Consider the following 24,581-nt stretch of genomic DNA (forward strand, 5'->3'; position numbering starts at 1 on the left):
TGTTTTATACTTTACAAAAGAAAAATTATATTACATTTTTAAAGTCTAATGAAAGACTGTCATTGCTCTTTAAACTTTTTGAGGATTGAGATTAGTTGACCTATCAAATAAATGTATCCTTCTGTTACTGTATTGTGAATTGTGGCTGAAATAAACTAAAGAATGTTTCCTGTCTTTGTTTTCTCTCTCTTCAGGCTGAATAATAACAGCATTACAGCAGAAGGTTGTGCTGCTCTGACTTCAGCGTTTAATTCAAACCTGATAGAGCTGGATCTGAGTGAGAATAAACTCGGAAACTCTGGAATAAGGAAGATCTGTCCTCTGTTGGAAAATACACAATGCAGATTGGAGAAACTGAAGTGTGTATTAACATTCATCTAGATTTCTGCATGTTTATGTATTAAGGTTTATTTAATTAGATGAACTGAAAAAAAAAAGTTTTACTACTTTTTAAATGTACACTATGACTGAGGCTAAAATTCAGTTTAAACATCTCTTTTTGTGTTTAGTGAAGAAAGTAAATGTGTAAACAACATGAGGACAAAATCCCAAAATTATGGAATTACATTTTTTGGTGAACTATTAATTAAAAAAGATTAGGTTATTAAAGTTATTTAATTTAATAAGGTTTTGGTTAATGCATATATTGTATTTATATCTAAGGGAAATTTTGCCAATATTAAAATAAAAACATCATAATGGTGTATGTTTTTGCACTCTCTACGGCAATAATTTATTCATAATTTGTCTAATTTGTCAGAAGCCATTCATAAATCCCATTAGTGATGCGATAATCTGTGTCTCCAAAAAGAATAACAACAACTGTTTGTTTTTTCTTCTGTTTTTCTGTAGACTTTCAGACTGCAGTATCAGAGAAGGAGGTTATAAAGCTCTGGCTTCAGCTCTGAGATCAAACCCTTCACACCTGATAGAGCTGGATCTCAGAGGAAATGATCCTGGACAATCAGGAGTGAAGGAGCTCAGTGATTTACTAAAGAATGAACAATGTAAATTAAAGACCAGGTGAATAAAACCTTAAAATATATAGTAAAATTGTACTTTTAAAATAACCTGAAACCATGCTGCAACAAAACAATAATCAGTTGATTTTCATGTCTTGTATTGATCCATTGTTTATTAATCACATCACATAATATGGAGGATTAAAATTAGCAAGATCATGAATTTGTTTTCATAAGCAATACACTTCTGGTATAACAGAACATTAACAGCACTGTCAATTACTACACTTCTGCTGCGTTGATGAAAACGGTGCAGATTTTATATTTCCTTAAACAGTAAAACTTGCATATTTTGTCAATAAATTAAGCTATTTATTTCCACAATTGCAATAAATATTAAAACATCACATAATATCCAGTAAACATTACAATTTTGTAGTGATTGCTGCTTATCTCCAATTTTAGAATTTCTAGTTAATTTATCACACAGCAAAAAAATGATTACATTTAATAATATCAAGTTCTCTTTCATCAACACAAACTGAAAAAAAATATTTGACATCTATAAACAATTATTCATTGAAGAAAACATTCTATACAAGTTCTTATTTGGTTGTCACACACACACACACACAAAACTATTTGCAGCCCTATTTAAGCGTTAGTTTATGGTTATAAAGCTAAACCTTAAAAGGAATGCTTTAGAAACAAATTCCAAACTCTAGGAACAACCAAAAACCAACTGGAACATCACACTAGAGTTGGTCATTTGAATTTTTAGAAATTCTGATTCTGATTCTGCTTATTGATTACGATTTTTATCAATTCCTAGTTTTGATTCCACTAAGGTAAATTTTTTTAAATATGTCACATTTGGGTTGTAGGAAGAACAGGATGATGAAGATCCGGTTCAAAAAGGCTTTAATAATCCATACGAGCAAACAATCCAAAAGGCAGGCAGGCGAGCAAACCCAACTTAACGTTACTGTGACCAGACAAATTAGAGCTGAAAACACAGGGACTTAAATACTTAAATAATAAGGTGGTCAACGACGACACATTTGAACATGATGGCAAATCATATTAGTTACCATGACAACAAAGGAGAAGCGGGAAAACTGAACAAAGGAAATGTTTTTTCCGAAATGTTCCATTGCAGCTGAATACCATGAACAAAAATCTAAAAGCTAAATAACTTATACAAGGAACTTTTGCCTATGATTTTAACAAAAATACCACAGCAAAAACAGCTATTCTAACTAATATAAATTTCAAGCATTATTAAATACAATAAATACTCAGCAATTAAATAAGAACAAATAAACACATAAGCAATAGCACAAATAAATACAACTAAAATATACAAATGTTTAAGATTTTCAGATGTTCAGGTACAGAAACTGAAATCAAATGTAAGATATGCATTACAAATTCAGTTACAAAAGTACTTCAGTCAGCTTGAATGGTTTAAAATCACATAAAAATCCACAGAAAGGAATTGATAAGAAGAATTTAAATTCTTACAATTATCTGATTCCTGACCTGAATTGGAATTGATTTTCCCACATCACACTCATACACTAACTATGAAACATACTATTGGGAATGATCTATATTTTTTTCTATATTTGATTTATAACTCCACTCATAAGCAGGATGGGAGCAGCAAAAGTTATAAAATTATAACAAATGATCTCATCTAAAATTCTCTTCTACTTCCTGTAGGTTTTTGAAAAGTGTTGCTGCACAGGAAGCGTGTGAGTGTCTTACTAAAGTTCTGGGTAAAAGTCCATTATTACTGACAGAACTGGATCTGAGTGAAGATAAATTAGGAGATCTGGATGGAGAGAAGCTCTCTGCTCTTTTGATGGACTCTCATAGCAAAGTGGATAAAATCCAGTGAGTCAATGTGATTTATACATTATAACTCCTCTGTTAATTGATTGTAAATGACTGTCAGGCATGTGTCAGCAGATATGAATAGCTGTTGATATGGTGTGTGTTGAATATGTGCGGAATAATTAATACTGCTGTTTTTGTGTTTAGGCTGAATAACTGTGATCAGACAGAGAAAAGCTGTTCAGTTCTAGCTACTGTTCTCTCCTCTAAAACCATCCTGAAAGAGCTGAACCTGAACAACAGCCATCTGCTGAACTCTGGAGTTAAAGAGATCTGTGAGGGACTGAAGAATCCTGTGTGTGAACTAGAGATACTCAAGTGAGTACAGTTCACCATAAACTGCTGTTCATTCAGACTGACGTGAATTTTTTGTCTTTTATGGAGAGCCGTTATTTTTTTCCATTGCACTTTGAAGAAAACTGACCAACCAATAAGATTCACACTTTGTCAATATGCCCAGAGCTATTGCCGTTATATAAAACACACTGCCTTGGTGGCTCACTGACTCTTTTGCTAAGTGACATTGAATACCAGGGGAAGAATCTGGAACAGGGTTTGGAGATTGATATTGAGCAGCTCTGGTTTTGTTTGATAAATTTAATTAAATGGAAAAAAAAATCTGAATAGTATTGGTTAAACAGGATGAACAGCTCATGTGCGTATTGAGCGTTTGAAAAGAGGTCCACTAGTGAGCACACTTTAAATGCGTTTTTTTGTGCTCACGGACAAAGGAGTTTACTTTGAAAGGGAGCAGATTGCAGAAAGTATTGGAGGGTTGGGCATAAGCTTTGAATGTTTAAATATAGCCTAAGTGGAGCAAATTCTGACACTTCAAATGCACAATTACTATTTATCATTATTCCATTTATTTTGTCTTTTATATCACAAAATTTAATTTTGTAGCGGATTGAAACCAATTACCTGTTGTTTTTGTTTTTTATCATCCCTGCTAGAATATGACTAATGAAAGAGTGCAGTCTATTTACTGCTTAGTTTGTAATACACTATAGGAGGACTGTACCAACTAACTCAAGGGGGACTAAATGCTGCCAGGCAAAACAAACGTCTCTCTGTTACGTATGTAACCCTAGTTCACTGAAGAGAAGAAAGCAAGATAATGGCTTTATTGCATTTCGTCTGCATGCTCTGAGGCGCAAGTCATTTATTATAGGCTTATGTGAAAATGATTATATACAGTAGCTTTTCCTGCTTTTCTTAGTGAATATTTAGCGCCAGTTTATCAGGAAGTGACAATTTTGTTCTCTTAGACTCACTGGATGGAAACGCTGCTCTATTCACAAATGTTTTATGTGATATTGCAGTTTTGCACATAAGTTTAATTCACAACTTTGGATGGAAACATGGCTAATAACACGCTTCACTCTGCAGTGCTAAAACCATAGACTGTAAAAAAAAGGCTAAAACTGGCAGTGCATATACTTACTTCCTGGCAACCTGCCAAAATAAAAGCTTGCTGAGTTTTAGGTTTGCAAATTTTTTATTTTAAAATATAATGGTATAATCACACTATTTATTATTTTATTTATTATTTTATTACCAAAACGGGTAACACTTTATAATAACTGCACACTATTAATCATTAGTTAAGCATTAGTAAACAGTTAATTCATCATTTATAAAGCATTAATAGACATTAATAAGCAGTTTATAAATACAGCTATAAATGCTGTATTCTTGATTTAAAAGCATATCTATAATGTGTTTAATAATTGTATTTTCATACTTTATTAATGATCAATTTATCATTTCTAAATGAAGTATTGCATTATTTACAAACCAGTTATTTAGGAGTTGTCATTGATTCATAAGATCACTTAGAAAGTGTAAGTAAATGTAGTAGATTCAGGTAGTTATAAAGCATTTAGTAGTGGTCAGTTAACTATTTTTGTGAGCTCATCTAAAGTGAGGACTAGTTATGCCTTGTAAAGCATTCAGAGTCTGTGTCGCTCTGAGACGCAAATCATGAGCTGCTCGCGCTTCGCTTGAAATCCCCCCGCAACCATCCTTTGCCAATAATAAGCGCACTACTATATTGCAATTTTATATCAGTTTGATTAGTGATCTTTAAGGTTCATTACAAAACTAACAGGACAGATTAATCTATGGTGGTTCATTATTGTAATTAAAATAGAAATATACATTTGATATAGAGTGCAATAAAGCAGGATAAGTAGTACATTTAAAAAAAACTATTGTTCACCTTCCACATGCGCTTTAAGTCTGTAATGTAGACTGCATTTTAATCTTTGGTTTGCATAAATTACAGTCGATTCACATGAAATATCCATTCCTGTACATCCTTTACATAATCCTCAGACAATCTCTTGTCGGTGGACGGACTGTAAAGTCGCAAAATGCATGATGTAACAACAGATGGTGGTAATGAACAAATGTAGTTTATTATCTAGTCAGAAGAAGACTCTGCGTTGCTTCAATGCATTACAGGCTCATGATTCATCAGAATGTAGCTTTCAGTCGCGCTACACGGCTACTAGGAAAATGTAGCTAGCTACTGGTAAAGCAACAATGTTTTAAAAGTATCTGAGCTACTGTCCAGATACTAAAAATGTAGTTAATGTTAGTGGTATCGTTACTTGTACTGTAGCTAGCTACACCCAACACTGTTTAACAGTACGAAATGTTTAAATATATTAATCATAAAATAACAATAACTTGATGAATTTTATAAATTCCCTTTTTTTCTAGACTTTCAAACTGCAGTATCACAGAAGAAGGTTATAAAGCTCTGGCTTCAGCTCTGAGATCAAACCCTTCACACCTGATAGAGCTGGATCTCAGAGGAAATGATCCTGAACAATCAGGAGTGAAGGAGCTCAGTGATTTACTACAGGATCAGAACTGTCAACTCAAGACACTGAGGTGAGACGTGATGAAATAGCACAAAATAAATATGCATGCTAAATATTCATACAAAATAATATTTCAGTAATACAATAAGCTCCACATGTTTTGTAGTGGAGGTTACTGAGTTTTGTTTAGATACAATTGCAACCCTCTACTCACACCTTGGCAATAGAATTGCCATTGGCTAGTACATTTTTTTGTTTACCAGACTGATATAATATATATATATATATATATATATATATATATATATATATATATATATATATATATATATATATATATATATATATATATATTTATTTATTTATATTTATATATGATTCCATCAAATCTACTTGTCTTTGTAAAATGCCACAGCTTTTTATATATCTGAACGTACACTCTTAACATCAGTCAATCAAGCATTATATAATGATAATCAAGCACTATTTAATGATAGAACTTTAGTAATTAAAACTAAAACTTGGTAACCATGTATGCATGCATATTTGTCATTTTAACTGAAATTAGGGCTGGTGGTGCTCATGTGGACAATCCTTATGCTGGCTGCGCATCCATTGAGCTGAATTGAAATAATACAGACAGACAGCGAAACTCTGAAGTGCTCAGATATTTTTTCAATTGCTGAACACTTTAACTATTCCAAACTCATACCCTGCCTCTAACACACACACTAGCGAGTAAAATCTAAGAGTTGATTAGCCAATGGGTCATGATAGACATTATTTAGTGCCCAGAGTTGAAATTTACTCGCAGATGCGAGTGATTTACTCGCATTGTAGAGGGTTAATATTGTACTGATGGTATTCAGTAGTATGGTATTAAATGTTTCTGAAACTGTAGTTTAATGCCATCAAGCCCAGGTTCACTGTATCACTGTATCTCTCTCCAGCAGTTCTGTGAGTCTCCAGATTTTCACAAACATGCAGTTTCACAAGCCAGTTTTCTGTGCACTGATGTTTCTCACATATTGCTTAAAGCCATAAAGACATTTAAATTTCATCTTCCCTTCTGCAGGTTTTTGAGTCCTACTGCAGAGGAAGCCTGTACATATTTGACAGAACTTGTGGGTAAAAACCTGTTACTCCAGAGAGAACTGAACCTGAGTGGACACAAACTAGAAGACACACGAGTGAATCAGATCGCCTCTCTACTGCAGGATAAACACTGTAAACTCAACACACTGATGTAAGTATTTTGTTTTAGTGACATAAAATGTTACATTACATTTAAAATTATTTTTACAGTAGTGGATAATACTATTTCCTCATTTGTTTGAGTCTGAGCAGTTTTTCTCTTAGCATCTACAATAATGTTATGTATTAAAATTAAGTAAACAATTAAAAACATACACATTTAGATAAAAATTACTTTCACAGATTGTATATAATTTAAATTAAGTACACATACTGTATATGCTTTAATTCCAAAAGCTTATATTTTATATCTAAAGAGTTTTTACTTTAAAGTATGTTGATGTGTGCAAATATTTGGTTGTGTATAGAGACCTGCAATCTCGTGGGATCTCACCCAACGCAACAGAGTGCGGCACGGGACAAGATTTGATGGGCAAGTGCGGGTTGCGGGAGAATAAAACGATTTGTGGGACATGAAATATCTAAAAACAAAGAAATTATTATTCATCTATTGCACAAAAGCAACAAGAGTATCTAAAATAAAATAAACATTTATTTACAAATGCAAGAAAATGCAGAGTTTTTATTTTTACAGCATTGAGCAATGTAGCCTATGCTTTTATGCGTGCATGTTGCAGGTGGGAGCCGGAGAAGGTTACATATGTTTTTGTAGGAAAATTATTTGCAAAATAATTTAGTGCCTGTTCCAGAACAAAGCAAATTAAATTGTGATGTACCAATTGGTCGGCCACCGATCTTTATCCGCTGATATTGATCTTAATCCCAGCCTCTTTTGATTGACAGGATATAATCAGCCCTGATTGTCAGCTGTTTTTAAACAATCAGTTTATGGCCGATAGCATGGAAAATCACTTTTATTGTGCATAGTAATGCATTCTTAGTCAGAGGCAGCATTCAATAAAACCTTAAAGCCTTGAAAACACATAGCTTACTGAAACAAGCTTACTGAACACATAGGGCCTAGCTTACTGAAAAAAAGTTCTTCTTTCAGATGAAAATAACAACAACTTGATGTCTAGCATTCAATAAAAAAATAAAAAGGTCACCCAAAATACTTGTTTAGAGCAATTGAAAGAATACAGTAACCAGTGTTAACTTGAGGGCTTTAAGCTAATACAGAGAGTGCTTTTCCAACAAAAAATAAATAAAAATTAACAGTGGGAGCCAGCAGCCTGTCATGGCGTCCTTCCTGAATCAACAGAATTGAACATTTATGTTGAAAACACATAGTCCTAGCTTACTGAAAAAAGTGCATCTTTTAATTCTTCATTCACATAAAAATAACAACAACGTTGTGTGATTTATCCTGGCTGTTTATTTTTTACCACAATTCACACTCCGCGGTAATTCAAGAGAAAACAATCTCCGAATGCTCCATGTGAAACTTTGGTCTTCTGCCCTTTTTCTATCGTGTCTAATGATTTTGATTAATATGCACGAGGGAGAGAGAGAGAGAGATAGCAAGACAGCGCTCGTGTTGTTTGAAGACGGTGAGTGGCCGGGGCTCTCTCTCGTACTTATATGCGCCCTGTCAAGCGCAGTCAGTCATTCTATTCTACATCACTCACCGATCAAGTACGTTTCAACGTTCATACGATCAAACAGTTTTTAGAGAAATTAAAACAGGTCGACGAATCGACGCGCTTATTTTATTTTATTTTTTTTTCGACGCGCTTATTTTAGGCTTGTTCGACTTCATGCAGCTCTGCGCAGACCGATCGGCGGCTGACTTAAAGCAGTGCATGCCGGTTAGAAATTTTAGGTGTGTTCGACATCGGCTGCGGCTGGATGTAACCGATCGGCGAGAGTAGCCGTCTGCAGGCGGGGAGGAGCTGCAAACGGAGACGTGAAGTCGGACACTTTCTGGTTCCCGTAGTGACCGCTCACGTGGTGTTTGCATACTTTACCACAGCTGAAGTGAAATAAATGCAATATTTGCCAAATAATACGCAGATGTTTCAGAGACATTTTTATTCAATACTTTATGTACTGCTTCATACAGCGTCTGTTTGAACAAGAATAAAGTTCAACATAAGCTACTATCAATGAAGTGGAGTCTACGTTTTTTAAGCAGTTTTAATTTGATAAACATGACACAATATAACATGACAACGACATGAAAAGAGTGTTCACTGTTATAATAAACTGATTTGAGAGCTTTAGAGGAACTAAAGGTTTTTGAATAAACACGAAACACACGTGATCGTTGTCATGCGGTGAATCCGGCCAATCGTGGAACAGCTGTGTCGTCATCAGCCCTCCTGCAGCCCAGTGCAGCCGCTCTTGAGAAGCTGCGCTGGCTGAGTTCTCCGGCTACTCTCGAATTGCTCTCGCGGTACTTTGATGGCATACGTCACAGTCACGTGGCGTCTGCGCTGTATCAAGTCGGACAAAATTTCAAACCGGCATGCACTGCTTCAAGTCAGCCGCCGATCGGTCTGCGCAGAGCTGCATGAAGTCGAACAAGCCTCACGTCCGACTTGATACAGCGCCGACGCCACGTGACTGTGACGTATGCCATCAAAGTACCGCGAGAGCAATTCGAGAGTAGCCGGAGAACTCAGCCAGCGCAGCTTCTCAAGAGCGGCTGCACTGGGCCAGAGCCCGTCTACGGAGAGCCTTGGCACTCCCTATTCAGCCCCATTGTATTGATTTTGGTTGCAGTTCCATTAGAATTCCACTGGGGGTGATCGCGAGCGAGTGCAGACTGAATGGGAGTCAATGGGGCTATACGGCTAAATGTGTCTCTTTCACCCGATTGCCGTTGAGAAATCTCAGATTTTATTGTAGGTTTTGCAAGTTCAACATGGGTTATAGGTCGAAAGTTGAATGAACGAGTACTTATTTCTTTTCGATTTCTTACAGGTTGAGTTGTTGTTGCCCATAACACGCTAGCATTCTGCTAATGACGTCAGCATTCTGACGTCATTGACATTTTAAAAGACTTTTTAAACCAAATAAGTGACTCTAAAAAATCTAACACCCAGCAATGTGTAATTTCTTTGCACCTCCTTTCGAATACAACATTCAAATTACTAGACAAAAAATTATATCCTGAGAAAAGTGGATTTTGTGGGTTTTTCGCCATAGACCTCCATTCATTCTGCACTCGCGAGCGAGCGCCCCCGCATGGATAGAGACGTGTTACTGCAACCAATCCAGAACCCGGAAGTAAGCAGAGAGTGCCAATTCTCTTCCTATTAGACATTCTCTGACTGGGCTGCAGGAGGGCTGATGACGACACAGCTGTTCCACGATTGGCCGGATTCACCGCATGACAACGATCACGTGTGTTTCGTGTTTATCCGAAAACCTTTAGTTCCTCTAAAGCTCTCAAATCAGTTTATTATAACAGTAAACACTCTTTTCATGTCGTTGTCATGTTATATTGTGTCATGTTTATCAAATTAAAACTGCTTAAAAAACGTAGACTCCACTTCATTGATAGTAGCTTATGATGAACTTTATTCTTGTTCAAACAGACGCTGGATGAAGCAGTAGGCTACATAAAGTATTGGATGAAAATGTCTCTGAAAAATCTGTGCATTATTTGGCAAATATTGCATTTATTTCACTGCAGCTGTGGTAAAGTATGCAAACACCACGTGAGTGGTCACTACGGGAACCAGAAAGTGTCCGACTTCACGTCTCCGTTTGCAGCTCCTCCCCGCCTGCACGCGGCTACTCTCGCCAATCGGGTGCATCCAGCCGCAGCCGATGTCGAACACACCTTTTGCGTCAACGTATTTTTTGCATCGACGTCATCGATGACATCGACGTGTTGTCCCAGCCGCGTTGTCCCAGTGCATGGTGCCACCCAAATGATGACATTGACACGGAAGAACCCCTTTCGAAGTTGATCTGAAATTGTGTAAACATTTTTACATTTGAAAAACCTGCAATGAAAAACACCTGCAATTGTTTCACTTTGTAATGTCATATAACAGTAAGAGAGAATTATAGATCAGAACTTAACTTTTTATTTTAAATAAACAAAAACATTTACATATTTCAGTGATGCATTGGATGAACGATATCCAATATATTGGCCCACTGAAATCGGCAATATATAACAGCTTTTGACAGCGCCTCTCAAGCTCAGCTTCTTGTTCGTCTCACCAGAACACACACTGTGATTCGGTCCGCTAAAGAGGTGCTTTTATATGGCGAGCAACTTCTATGTTGGCCTTGTTCCAACAGTGACAAGTCAACGGTCTGAAGAAGAACGATTCAATGTAGTTGCTGTTCGATAGACATTTCTGAAATGGAAAATGCTTATAGAGAGAATTACAAATATTTCCATATCTTAGTTTGATCATCATAGCTCTGATTAATTGTCTCTTCTCTTTGTGTCTTCAGTCTGTGTGGATGCAGTATTACAGAGAATCAGTGTCACACCCTGACTTCGGCTCTATTCCCAAACCTTTCACACCTGAGAGAGCTGGACCTCAGTGGGAATCAACTAAACAATTCAGGAGCAAAGCACTTATCTGGTGTACTGATAGATTCACACTGTGAGCTGGAGAGATTGAGGTGAGGAACATTCACATTCAAGAATCAAACTGCTCAAAATAGTTTGAACACTAAGATATATACTTGTAAAAAATATTCTCTTTAGTATTTAGTGATCTGGTGAACTAAATGACAGGGCTGTACATAAACCTTATTTTAACATACAAAAATAGCTTATAACAAAATAAATAATATAAAATAATGAATTTGATTATCGATTAGTCACGTCTGCACACTGCACAAAAATCATCCGCCTGTCACAGTAGGGAATAACCCATTTATTTGGATAAAACGCCTATGTAAAACTGCAGCTGCTGTGTGAAAGGTGCACGAGTCACAACCCAACTGAAACATGAGAATGCTTTAAGCGCTCTTGCATGAGGATTTACTGTATCTTGCCTTGTGCAGGGGGATGCTTGGAAACACAAAAATCTGAAGTTGAATGTTGAAATTTGCACTCGCATACAATAGTCACAAACCTGTATTCTGAATTTGAAGCTGCATAGTAGTCACAAATGTGTAAAATTCCATTCACAGAAATACAATGACAGTCACAAACTTGTAATATTTATTTTATATATTTGTAATATATATTTTTCTTACATTCACATTCGCAGTACAACCTCAATTAGGCACTTGCAACTGTTGCAGAATTACAAGTTTGTGACTGTCATTGTATTTCTGTGAATGGCATTTTACACATTTATGACTACTACTCTGCAGCTTCAAATTCAGAATACAGGTTTGTGACTATTGTCTGCGAGTGCAAATTTCAACATTCAACTTCATATTTTTATTTTACAGGTTTTCACATTGAAGCTGTGAGTGTAAATGTTAACGTACAAGTACGAATATTTATTGTACAAGTTTTCAAATTCACATCTATGTGCTCTCGAGTTTTGCTACTCTTTTACCTTCATACACATGGCACTGATGAAGGGTTGAACCCGAAAACGTTTTGCTGCACATTGCACTTTTAGTTTTCTGACTAAATAAAAACTCAAGAGTAATGCAAGTGAAGAAATTAAAAAAGTTTGGTAATTTCCCTACTGTAAAGTAAAAAAAAATATATTTACTTAAGAAATATACATTTTCATTTATTTCAGTGCATTTGATTTACATTATATTAGCTATTACTGTCATATGAATAATTATTATTATTAAATAAATGCATAATAAATAATAATAATGTTCAACCCCATGTCCAGAAAAGTTGTCATATTTTGTAAAATGTGATAAAATCAAGAATCTGTGATTCAACTCTCTTTAACCTTTATTTAACTAGCAAAAGTACAAAGAAAGGATTTTTAATATTTTCACTGACTAACTTAATTGTATTTTGTAAATATAAACAAATTTTGATTTTGATGGCTGCAACACTCCAAAAAAGCTGAGACAGAGGATATTAGGAAGGTAGTTATAATCTTTTTTTCAGTGTACATGTTGCAGTGTACAGCCCTGAATGATGATCTCTCTTCCTCTGAATGTCTGTTTTGTATGTTTACGAAGAGGATGTGACTTTACAGAATAATTTATCATCTTATCTTCTGTCTTATTTTCTTGCTCTTTCTTTATCATAATGTAGGTTAAGAGGCTGTGAGATGACAGATGAAGGCTGTTCTGCTGTGACTTCAGCTCTGAACTCAAACCCATCACACCTGAGAGAGCTGGACCTCAGTGAGAATAAACTAGGAGACTCTGGAGTGAGAAACCTCAGTGATCTACTGAAGAAACCACAATGCAAACTGGAAAATCTACAGTTAGTATCATTATACTTTACAGCAGTTACAGTGTGGTTAAAGTTTACTGTTTAGTGAAAGACAACAGGGGAAACATAGTGGGGAAAGAGAATAAGATGACATACTAGATCATTGTTTTTTGTGTTTTTTTCCCCCCCCATTATCTTCAGATTGTGTAAATGCAGTATTAAAGAGAAGCAGTGTTGCATCCTGACTTCAGCTCTGCAATCAAACCCATCACACCTGAGAGAGCTGGACCTCAGTGAGAATGAACCAGGAGACTCTGGATTTGAAAACCTTGGAAAACTACTGAAGAACCCACAATGCAAACTGGAAAATCTACAGTTAGTATCATTATACTTTACAGCAGTTACAGTGTGATTAAAGTTTACTGTTTAGTTAAAGACAACAGAGCTTAGGTTACATTGTTTATACTACAGCATTTCACCTGAACTGCAACTGCATTTTCCTATTGGTCATACTTACTTTTAGGTGCCTAACTAACGAGTAATTGCATTCAATTTAATTTGATTCAATTACAATTTTAGTGTACTAAATGTGTACTTGTTGTTCTGCAGAAATTCTATGCTATTCACATCTGCTGTTATAACAGTTTCCAGCATACAGAACTAGTGTGACTGTTAAAAATAGCCCATGGGAACTATACTGTCACATTTTCAGTTTGTTTAAAGTTTTCATGTCCAGTTTTCTGTTTTAGTCTTCTGGTCAGTTTTCTAGTTTGGTAATTGGCTCTGCTTTCTTTCGTTTCCTGCCTTTTAGTATCCTAGCTCAGTGGTTCCCAAACTTTTCCATGACAAGGCCCCCCAAAAACCACTAGGTCCTGACCAAGGCCCCCCTTTTGCAAGATGTTATTGAACCCATCGACAATACTATGGCAAATGTAGAAATAAATAAATAAAACATCTAGGTGAACATCAAATTATGTGATGGTGTTTGATACCAGCCAATCAGAAAGATTATAGAGATGCACCGATTACAATTTTCTAAGCCGATTACAATTTTTTATTGAGTTTGACCTGCCGATACAGATATTAGCCGATTCCGATTTATTTTTTTCTAACCACTTAACAGCACACACAAATATTTAATTTCTATATATATATTTTTGTTATAAAACACCACTTTCACCACTTTTCTGACATAGCCTACTCCAGTTCTTGTTAAAACACACTATACATGCAAATTATGTGCATTTTAGGTACTTTTTGTGTGAAATCATATTTATTTTGTCCAACAAAAGTGTGCTTTCAATTTAATTGAGCATGAGCAGCGCAGCAAAAATAGACTCGGCGCCGAAACCCTCGGCTTTACTACTGCTCACGCGCTGCTCCTGCTGGCGGTGTGAATGCACTCATTGAACATGAGTTGTACATTAAACTGGAAAAAAAAACACGCCACTCGCGCTTGCGATCTGAAACGGCCGTAATTCACAAGGTTTCCTACATGTGTGTTCCGTGTGCACATGTGATGCTGATGTTGCGCGACGCCGAGTGCATTTGACTGGCATAAAATCGGCATATGTCAGACTGAAAATCACGTGAAAATCTGCCAATTCCGGTCACCAGCCGATCAATTAGTTCATCTCTAAAAGATTAGCATTAAAAGTTTATTTTTTTTTATTTTTGCTGCAGCCCCCCTGGCGGCCCCCACTTTGAAAACCCCGGTCCTAGGTTACAGTTAATTAGTCTTCAGTTCCTCTATGTAGATGCGCGACAAGTGTACAAATAATTGAAGCACACTCGTTTTTTTCCAGGCGCAACGAGATAAAAAATTCTCACCTTTTCAGAATGCCACAAACGCACCACAGGTCATGTGACACCAGCCGATCAGCCTAGGCCTTTCCGTAACAATATTGTAAGCTCAGCCGAACAGCTGATCATAGCTGTACAGGGCGGGTTTTTGTTTCTCAACTCCATGAATACATCTAGTTGTAGAGCTAATGCATGGGCTAAAATCTATCAAATCCTGACCTTTGCTGAAACTTCCTCGTCATCATGGAGAGCGCAGTTCATGACACCATGACAGATGCACGGGAGCGCAAGCGCTTTAGAAAGAAGGATGTAAACTCAAAATGAAACTGGGGGGCAAAAGTCCACAGAAGATCACTTTAATCTCAAATAGAGAAGCGAAATAACACAAGGAAACGCAGTAGCAAAATAACTTTACACAACTAACACCAGACAACCAGGGATTACCAAACTGAAAGTATAATTAGGGAGACTATCTAATTATAGATTCAGGTTGGTAATCCCTGGTGTTAAAGGGATGGTTTGGAGTAAAATCAACCTAGGGTCCTTTGCATCATGACGAGCCAAACTATGAAAGCGAAGAAAGCGATGCATAAGGATGTAGTGTAACAACGCCCAGTTCCAGGAATGCACTAGTATTTTGTTGGTAGTACCAGTAACAATTATTAGTTAAGACTAAATTGTCAACACTTCAGAAAAAAATATTACAAATGGGCGTCGTTACACTTTATCCTGATGCATCGCTTTCTGCCAGGAGTAGGACCCAGGTGGAGGGGTTACACACGTTCTACCGAGAAATGTGAGTTCTGTGTCTTTGATAAAACGTTAATGTGTTGATTTTAATAGTCCACCCACGACCCAACCGCAATTATTACAATTGTAATGTTAATTGTATTACTTTATCACCCGACCCAGGGATTATCCGCAGTGTTCGGATATAACTGCGATTCGCGGATCTGTATCGTGCACTCTCAGAATGACTTGAGCCCCAGCTGAATTTTGTTGGCAGTTGGAGGTGGGACGAAATTTCACGGAGGCGTCCGGTTCGTTTATTCTCTATGCAGGAAAAACCCTGCATACAATAGGCTATATCAAAATAAAGAACAGACCCTCTGCTTTTAAAAACCAACAACAACAAAATCATTTGATATAGCTTCATGCATTCTTATTTTATATGATGATTAATGTTTGATGATCATGTTAGTTTATGTATGTTTATGTGGTAAAAACATCAATCACTTGTTTCTGCTGCTTGTTTTGTACTAGAGATTCTGTTCTCTTCCTTTCTGTAAACTGTGAAAACATGGATTGCTGGAAAATTCTGGGGAACAATAGTGGGGAAAGAGAATAAGATGACTTCATAGATCTAAGTCATTGTTCTTTGTGTTTTTTTAAATCTTCAGATTGTGTAAATGTAGTATTAAAAATAAGCAGTGTGGCTTCCTGACTTCAGCTCTGAAATCAAACCCATCACACCTGAGAGAGCTGGACCTCAGTGAGAATGAACTAAAACACACAAGAGTGGAGCATTTTTATGAACTACTGAAGGATTCACACTGTAAACTGGAGAGACTGAGGTCAGTATATTCACTTACAGCAAAGAAAATAGTGCTTTGAAACAGAATGAAAAGTTTTTCTCATTTCTCCCATTGCAGGTTAAGATCCTGTGATATAACAGCTGAAGATTGTTCTGCAGTGACTGCAGCTCTGAAATCAAACCCATCACACCTGAGAGAGCTGGACCTCAGTGGAAATGAACTAGGAAGCACTGCAGTTGAAAGACTTTGTGCTCTGCTGGGCGGGTCACAGTGCAAGCTGGAAAATCTACAGTTAGTATCATTATACTTTACAGCAGTTACAGTGTGATTTAAAGTTCACTATTTAGTTATTTTAGGACAACAGGACCAGTCACATTGTTTATAGCACTGTGTCTTTTGGTGTTTCCTTTAAAGAAAATAAGAACTGAGCTAATGGACTGATAGTTCAGCATGTCTATCAGTAGAAAGTTTCAAATGCTGAAATCTGACAAACTGCAAAATGAGACCAAAATGAGAACAGACTAAAAACTGATAATAGATTATTCTGATGTGAAATGGTTAAATGGTTTTTATAGCAATTATTGTACTTTTTAAAAAATCTACTTTTATAAAATGTTTTTAAGAGATCTTATGTTTCTGGATGTTAGCAGTTTTTTATACAAAAAAATCGAATATTAGTAGTTTAGTAATTAAAAAAACTCGAGTTTAGTCTATAGGTATGCACGTTTGAATATAAATGTGCGCAGGCGTGTAGTGCTTCTTCACAAACCAACCCTCAACGAACTACTTGTCTGGCCTTAAAATGTATACAGAATTTGTATCGCTTCCACGTAGCCACGCGAACAGGAAACATGTCAGATTACACGTTGCTTTCTGACCAGTCATCTCGTGCCGTCTCGTGTACACACACACGCACACATACACACGCACTCACTCACATACACAGACACACACATGCTCACTATGAGGTGTGATTTGTGCATTTACTTTGCAAACTAAGCAATCATTGTGTCAATCGTCGCGTACCTTGCCGTGACCAATGACGTATGATATCGTGCGTGTGGATAAACGTCTCGATAACGTACGTGTGGATAAACGCCTGGATTAATACTTAGGCTATATTCTATTATCTTTACTATTGTACCTTTTTAATTTTGGATATGATCATAACACACAGGTTTTCATGTTTTTGTGGGTTGGGCAACAGTGAAGACACTATTAATAATCATTATGATAATAATTTGTAGGCTATAATTATATTTACGCAAGATTTAAGATTTTAATATAGTAAGACTGCAACAAGTGTTAGCTATATTACTTAAGGCTGCCAGTTAGAAAAAAGGTAAATCAATTCATTAAATCTTGCAGTTGGTATTTGACAGATTTTACTGCCTATAGCAATTTTGTACATTTAGTAAACATGTCTAAATGAAATGCCTAGTTTAAAAAAGGTGTTAAAGGGGATGGGATCTGTATCGGGCAGTGGCGGCTGCTGGTCTTTCAAAGAGGGGAAGCTCATTTTCGGCCTACATCATAAAAATTGTCCATTTATTTATACGTAAATTCTGCCCAACGTTCCTTTTCAAGAAAATGCTCTGTGACCCTGTCGTTCCAACTAGGCGTCTTTTCCAGTGACTTGACCAGTGTCCTCTCAATGGCCAGCAGATTTCGGTATAACGCTCACGTCCGTAATGGAGAACTGTCAAGTCCATAACATTGTTTTTTTTCCTCATAAATGCGAACACGAAAAATAAAATGGAGAAATAAGACAGATATCCATCCAATAAGATGGATTTTATTGATAGGCTACTGATTTCATTGTATTAGTAACATACACAATGTCTTTACATTCTGATTTAATTTATTGACTTAATTTAAGAAACCTGACATTAAGATGACATATATGACAATAAAAAAAAATCATATCATATTCCGATTAATTTTTAGATTATTTTTATTTATTTTTTGATGGATTTGTAAAGAAATCAGATATCTTCTGACTCGCCATAGTTAGCTGAGTTTGTTTTCTCGTTTGAATATTCTAATTTTAGCGTAGTCACATTTACGTCAGATCGACTTTTGAAATATATTAATTTCTCAAAATCACAAAACCACATTTGACATCATATAAAAACGAAATTATATTTTAAACAATTTTATGAATAAAGGTGGACAATTAAAAACCTGTTGGAAAACAAAAACTTTATTTCAAGTCATATCATTTTAATTTCTCGTGCTGTCAGCAGGGGGGTCCTCAGCACCCCTAGTTCCCGCTGCCATGCATTCACAGTACATTCAAACACAGTGTTGTGCCCTGCATATTTATTCCAGACTATATATGCTTGTTGGGGTGGTGCACAGGGATTCCCAACCCTGAGTCATGAAGTCACTCAGCAACACACATTTTACATGTCTCTTTTGTATAAAGTCCCTATTAATGAGCTGATCTGAATCAGATGGTTTCGATTGAGGAGACATGCAGCATATACAGAACAGACAGAGAAACCCATAAAACATTACATTTAACAGGTAAATTAAAATCAGTCAATGACCAGTTAAAAAATAAATTAATAGGATACCTTTATTTTTTTAACCTTACTTCTGTTTTTGATTTACATAGGCAGCAATATTACCTTTAAACACACACATAAATGCATATATAAATGAATAAATAAATATATAAACATATATAAATAAGATATATTTTACTGATAGTGTCTACACTGTTGTACAACCCAAAAAACATGAAAACAGTGTGTTATGAATGATCATATCCCAAATTAAAAAGGTACAATAGGAAAGATAATAGAATAGCCTAAGTGTTAATAACCAGAAGTACGTTATCCAGACGTTTATCCACACGTACGTTATTCAGACGTAAGTTACATAGGGTGTTGTGGGGATCGAATGGGCATCGGGACGCAAGATTAAATCGTTTCATCTCTTATAGTGTGTCATAGTGGCCGACCACCGACGTCACGTCACGTTTTCCGGTCCTCCACGATGGGTTGCGAGTGAGTGAGCGTGTGTGCGTGAGTGAGTGTGCGTGCGTGTGAGCACGTTTGTGTGAGCGAGTGTGTGTGTGTGTGTGTGTGTGTGTGTGTGTGTGTGTGTGTGTGTGTGTGTGTGTGTGTGTGTGTGTGTGTGTGTGCGTGAGTGCGTTTGTGTGAGCGAGAATGTGTGTGTGTGAGTGCATGTGTATATGTGTGCGTGTGAGACGGCACACGATGACTGGTAGGAAAGCAACTTGTAGTCTGACATCTTTCTTGTCCACTACACGACAAGATTTTAGGAGTCAAAATCGCGTAATCTGACACAGTGACTATCGTAACAGACAAACAAATTGTGTAATCTAAACCAGGCATAAGTCAAACGGATCGTGCCAAAATCGGGCTAAAATCGTGTAATCTGAACCAGGCATTAGTGATAATATTATTTAAACAAATTAGACAAAACTTAACATACATTCGATCCATCCCACTTGCAGCATTTCCATCAGATTTCGTTTAGCAGCGTTGAGCATTTTAACCAATCGCACATGTTTCCATTGAGCTTTTGAGTGTGATGGCCGATCAGAGGCATTCAGATAAGTCATCGCTGAAACGAAGAGTTCTGTTCAGTGCGTGCGCTCTCTCACTGAAACTCGCGAATTCTCCAATAATAAGTGCAGAATCGATGTAAGAGATTAATTTCGCAGTGTCGTCAGCTTCCCTGATTTAATGGGAGTGTTTGTGAGAGTGCTTAAACTCGGGCTAGACCCAATATACAGCATCACGATCGCTCACTCTGCGTAACCTATCTGTAGCGTGCTCATTGTACGCAAAAGTATTTTTTTACGTGAATCTGGTACGCAAAATATACCCGTTGGATAGAATTGGTTGGGTGACTGTCTATATTTCGTATCATATGCACGCTAAAAAAAGTATTGGATGAATGTAAAAGGTCATTTATGCGTATAAAGAGTACGCAAAATTAAAGCATGAGCTCATGCTATAGATACGCAGTACCAGGAGACTGGGCTCGATTAGGGTGCTTTTACACTAGCACTTTTGGTGTGCACCCGGGTTCGAATGACGTCAGAGTTCGGTTCGTTTGGATGATGTGAACGCTGTTTTCCAAACTCGGGTGCGCACCCGCGAACCGTACTCGAGGCCGCTTAAAAAGGTGGTCTGGGGTACGGTTCATGTGAACTCGGGTACGGTTCGCTTCTGATATGAACGCAATCGTACCAAATCGCGGAAGTGAACCGCTATTGATGACGTATAATGTGGTGCGTGCCTGCGTGCGTGTGTGTTTAACAACTGCAAAAGGGTCTATACACTTACCTTGACGAAAAGCGGGATTGACGCACTGCAAGCAGAGAGATGATTTCTGCTTGCCTCCACAAAAATTGTCTTCGGCGGACATCCCGCTGTCTTTGGAACGGTTTTAATACTTTTGCGGCAGACAGACGCAAGTGTGTTTCTGTATCTTTTCTTTGAAACCAAAACCAAAGGTTAAAAAAAAGCAATCGAACTCGGGTTCGGAACAGGCAATCGAACCAAGTGTGAAAGCACCCATATGTGTAGTCTTCATTTTCTAATGCATAAAAAGCATTAAAATAATTCATAAGTGGTTCTTATAGTGTTGTATCTGCGTACCCAGAATATGATATGCACTTTCCTTAAACACAAAAACATTTTTATCGATTCTATTAATCAAGAGCATTGATTAACAATAATGTCCCTGTAATGAGTTCCTGCTAACTTTATAATTTATGAGTAACATTAAACAGTCTGTGTAAATAAACATTTATGCTATTTCAGATGCAGCTTGTTCTACCTTTGCAGTGTAAATATGTCTTTTGTTAATGATAAAATTTGATTGGTAACAGTCTATATAGTATTCTGATTGATTTAAGTAAAGACAACACAGTTAATCATAGAAATTGCACTTTTGAGGGAAAGAAAATGCCCCTGGAAATCAATTGTAAGTTAATTTCTGACTCTGGTATGGGGTAACTAACGTCTGGCAGTTGCAGTTTGTACTTGGATGTAAATTGCAGAAATGAAGAAAAAAAATAAACAACTGTTTTTGAGGAATTCAAATAGGGACGTTATCATAGTTATCCAATTAGATTAATAGCAAATAGGAGGCAAATCTGTATTTATATCTCAAACTTTTGGAATACAAAATTAGTCTCTGGCCACCTTGTAAAGTTACTGTCAGTGTTACTGAACACTGTTATTTACTTTGACTAACATTGTTGCCTCTCACTGGTGTATGTTAATCCGTTGCTACACCGTGGAGTTCTGAGGGTCAGACACAGCATTTTATCTAACCGTCTTACTGGTGTGTCAGCGTTATTTAAATAAATGTTTATTTTTGTATTAAACCACATAGCTTGTCATTAATTAGCTAAGATATGCTGTGATTTAAAATTTTAACATGTATTTTTATTCTTATTTTACACGTATACACAGACGTTTCATGGAACGTTAGGTCATAAATATTTGCCTCAAAAGTCATGGAAAAGTCGTTGAAATTTATTTGGTAGAAATGTGTACGAACCCTGATAACAGCAAAGTTAAACTAGACTGGCATATTCAACCTGATGTTTTTTTTTCTTCTTCACACATTCTATTAATATTTAACTTATTTGATATTTCTAATTTCCTGTATGTACTAATTTCATTAGCAGGCTAGCAGCACTCTTAACAATAGCTATGTTTTCATGACCCACCTATATGCACATTTTGAGAAATTGCATAAAAAAACAGTGCATGGAATTACCAAGATGTGCATAAATTATAAAAATTGTTCATAAAAAACTGAGTTGGATGAATTTTTTATTAAACAAGAAAACATGCATAAACCATGATAGAGACACATTTACCAAATTAATTCCTTGATGCGCATTAAAAAGTCATGTGACTGCACAATGAGATGACATAACTGGACTAACCAGTGGACTGATCTCGTTGCACAGCATCTGAAATGCTGTTTTGGACGTTCAGAAATACCTGAATCTGTTGTCAAAGTTGTTCGGTATAATTACCTACCAGAACCGTCTTACCTGACTCAGGGTGTCCGCGGGGTCTTAAAAAGTCTAAAATTCTGAACTTTAAATTTAAGGCCTTAAAAAGTCTTAAAAACGGCCAGATTTTCATCCTAGGTCTTAAATTTCATTTAGACAGACTCAGGCAAGTGTTTACCCTCGTTCATTTCCAGAAACGCTGGTCGCAGAAAGTTATTACAAAGTAGCAAAAAAGTATCGAGTTGTAGCCTACAAAGCGGAGCCCTAGAGCAGGGGTCTCAGACACGTTGCTCGCGTGCTACCAGTAGCTCGTGGCTTGATATGAGCTAGCTCGCCAGAGGCCGTTCACATATCTCGTCTTTTGCACACTCAAGTTTGTTCAAATGTAAGTGAAGTAATTGAAGTGACGCGCACATTTTTTTACCATGCGCAACGAGATGAAAAATATCTAAACTTTTCAGAATTACGCACCGCAGGTCATGTGACAGGAACCAACCAATCACCCCTTTCCATAACAACATTGAAAGCTCAGTCAACATGAAGGATGGGGGTGCACCCAAACACTACTAATAAATATAAGCTAATGTGTAAATGTCAGTAATTTTTTTTTTTTTGACTCATTCTTTTTATAAAAAAATATTTAAAGGCTGAAATATGAGGTTTATCTTTGTATAAAACCTTTTTTGTCAAAACTTTATTTGAACTTGAACAGTACATGTTAGTAGATAACATGTTGCAAGACACTCTTTTAAAACCTGGCCATCATTTTTAATGGTATTTTAATGTTTATGTAAACAAAAAGTGCATATTGATGCTATAATCAATTTGTTATTTGCTGTTTTTCAACATAAAACTTATTGAATTGACTTCATTCTGTAATATTAGTACTTTTTGAACAGGATTCTGTGATAACCGTGATAATTTTGGTCACTTTAATCATCTCATCATTTCCTCTCTAGTTATGATCAACTATGATCAACTAAAATCAACAATAATTGTGTTTTTTATAAAATGCAAAAATTTCAATCTTTATGGTCTTAAAATGTCTTAAAAAGGTCTTAAATTTGACTTACTGAAACCTACAGACTGCATTCCTAAAAAGCAGGTCTCCATCTCCAAAAGCAAGACAACACGTTTGTTTCATCTGCATGCTCTGAGATGCAAGTAATTTATTAAATACAGAAATTATAATATACAATGGCTTCTCCTACTTTTCTTATTGATATCTAACACCAGTCTATCAGGAAGTGAGTTGAAGTGTCTTCAACTCACTGGATGGAAATGCTGCTCGCAAATGTTTCATGTGATATTCCAGTTAAATTCAAAACTTTGGACGGAAAAATAAATAAACTTTGGAATCTTAGTATTAAAATCCCCCTGTGGTGATTTTTTTTTTTTTATATATATATATATAGTTAAAGCATATTAAAAACACCAAACAGACATATTAAGACCAAACGTATGCAAATTCATCGGTCTAACCCTAACCCTAACCCATTGCTGGGTATTTTCTCCTCAAAACTGCAATTTACCAAAGATAGTCTCAAAAAAGCAGTTTGAATGGAGGCATGAACTAATTTGCATATCAACGGATTAGTCACCTTTATATAGCCCTTTTTACAATACAGATTGTTTCAAAGCAGCTTTACAGTGATAACAGGAAAATAATGCAACAAAGTTTGTGTCTAAAAGAAACAAACCTAGAGGAAAATAGTGCCATAGTCCATCTTAAGCAAGTAAAAAGTTATTAAGTTAATTTATATATGTAGCCGCTCTAGAGAAAAGTGATGTCATCGTCCAGCTCAGTTCAGTTCTCATATAATGGTGTCAATGCAGACAGATCAATAATATTGTTGAATATTAAATTAAATGTCCCCAACTAATCAAGCCAAAAGCCAAAGGCGACAGAGTTAGGGTGTAGAGTTACATTCAACTGATTTTAAGACATAAAGAAATTATTTTCATAGGACAAAAAATGTTTCAGTATGTCATTTTGATTATCAAAGATGGGATTTAATGGATACAATTATTGGCTACAAAGGGACTTAAAGGGTTAGTTCACCCAAAAATGAAAACTCTGTCAGTAATTACTCTCCCTCA

General features: G+C 36.2%; 2 protein-coding genes across 2 annotated transcripts in view; both read left to right on the plus strand.

Moving 5' to 3' along the window:
* LOC311089879 (uncharacterized protein) overlaps positions 1–24,581 on the plus strand; it is an 832,216-nt gene that overhangs the window by 249,028 nt on the left and 558,607 nt on the right. Inside the window, exons 44-45 of the mRNA XM_084124910.1 lie at positions 2,688–2,861; positions 3,009–3,179. Of these exons, the coding sequence (XP_083981036.1) occupies positions 2,688–2,861; positions 3,009–3,179 (345 nt within the window). The remainder of the gene's footprint in view (positions 1–2,687; positions 2,862–3,008; positions 3,180–24,581) is intronic.
* The window catches only part of LOC311089881 (uncharacterized protein), a 58,032-nt gene that overhangs the window by 11,189 nt on the left and 22,262 nt on the right, over positions 1–24,581 (plus strand). The window contains exons 2-8 of the mRNA XM_084124912.1: positions 5,589–5,762; positions 6,768–6,938; positions 11,267–11,440; positions 13,005–13,178; positions 13,329–13,502; positions 16,331–16,504; positions 16,583–16,756. Of these exons, the coding sequence (XP_083981038.1) occupies positions 13,021–13,178; positions 13,329–13,502; positions 16,331–16,504; positions 16,583–16,756 (680 nt within the window). The 5' untranslated portion in view covers positions 5,589–5,762; positions 6,768–6,938; positions 11,267–11,440; positions 13,005–13,020. The remainder of the gene's footprint in view (positions 1–5,588; positions 5,763–6,767; positions 6,939–11,266; positions 11,441–13,004; positions 13,179–13,328; positions 13,503–16,330; positions 16,505–16,582; positions 16,757–24,581) is intronic.

Source organism: Abramis brama (assembly GCF_963993115.1).
Source record: "Abramis brama genome assembly, chromosome: 9".
NCBI classification, from domain to species: Eukaryota; Metazoa; Chordata; class Actinopteri; order Cypriniformes; family Leuciscidae; genus Abramis; species Abramis brama.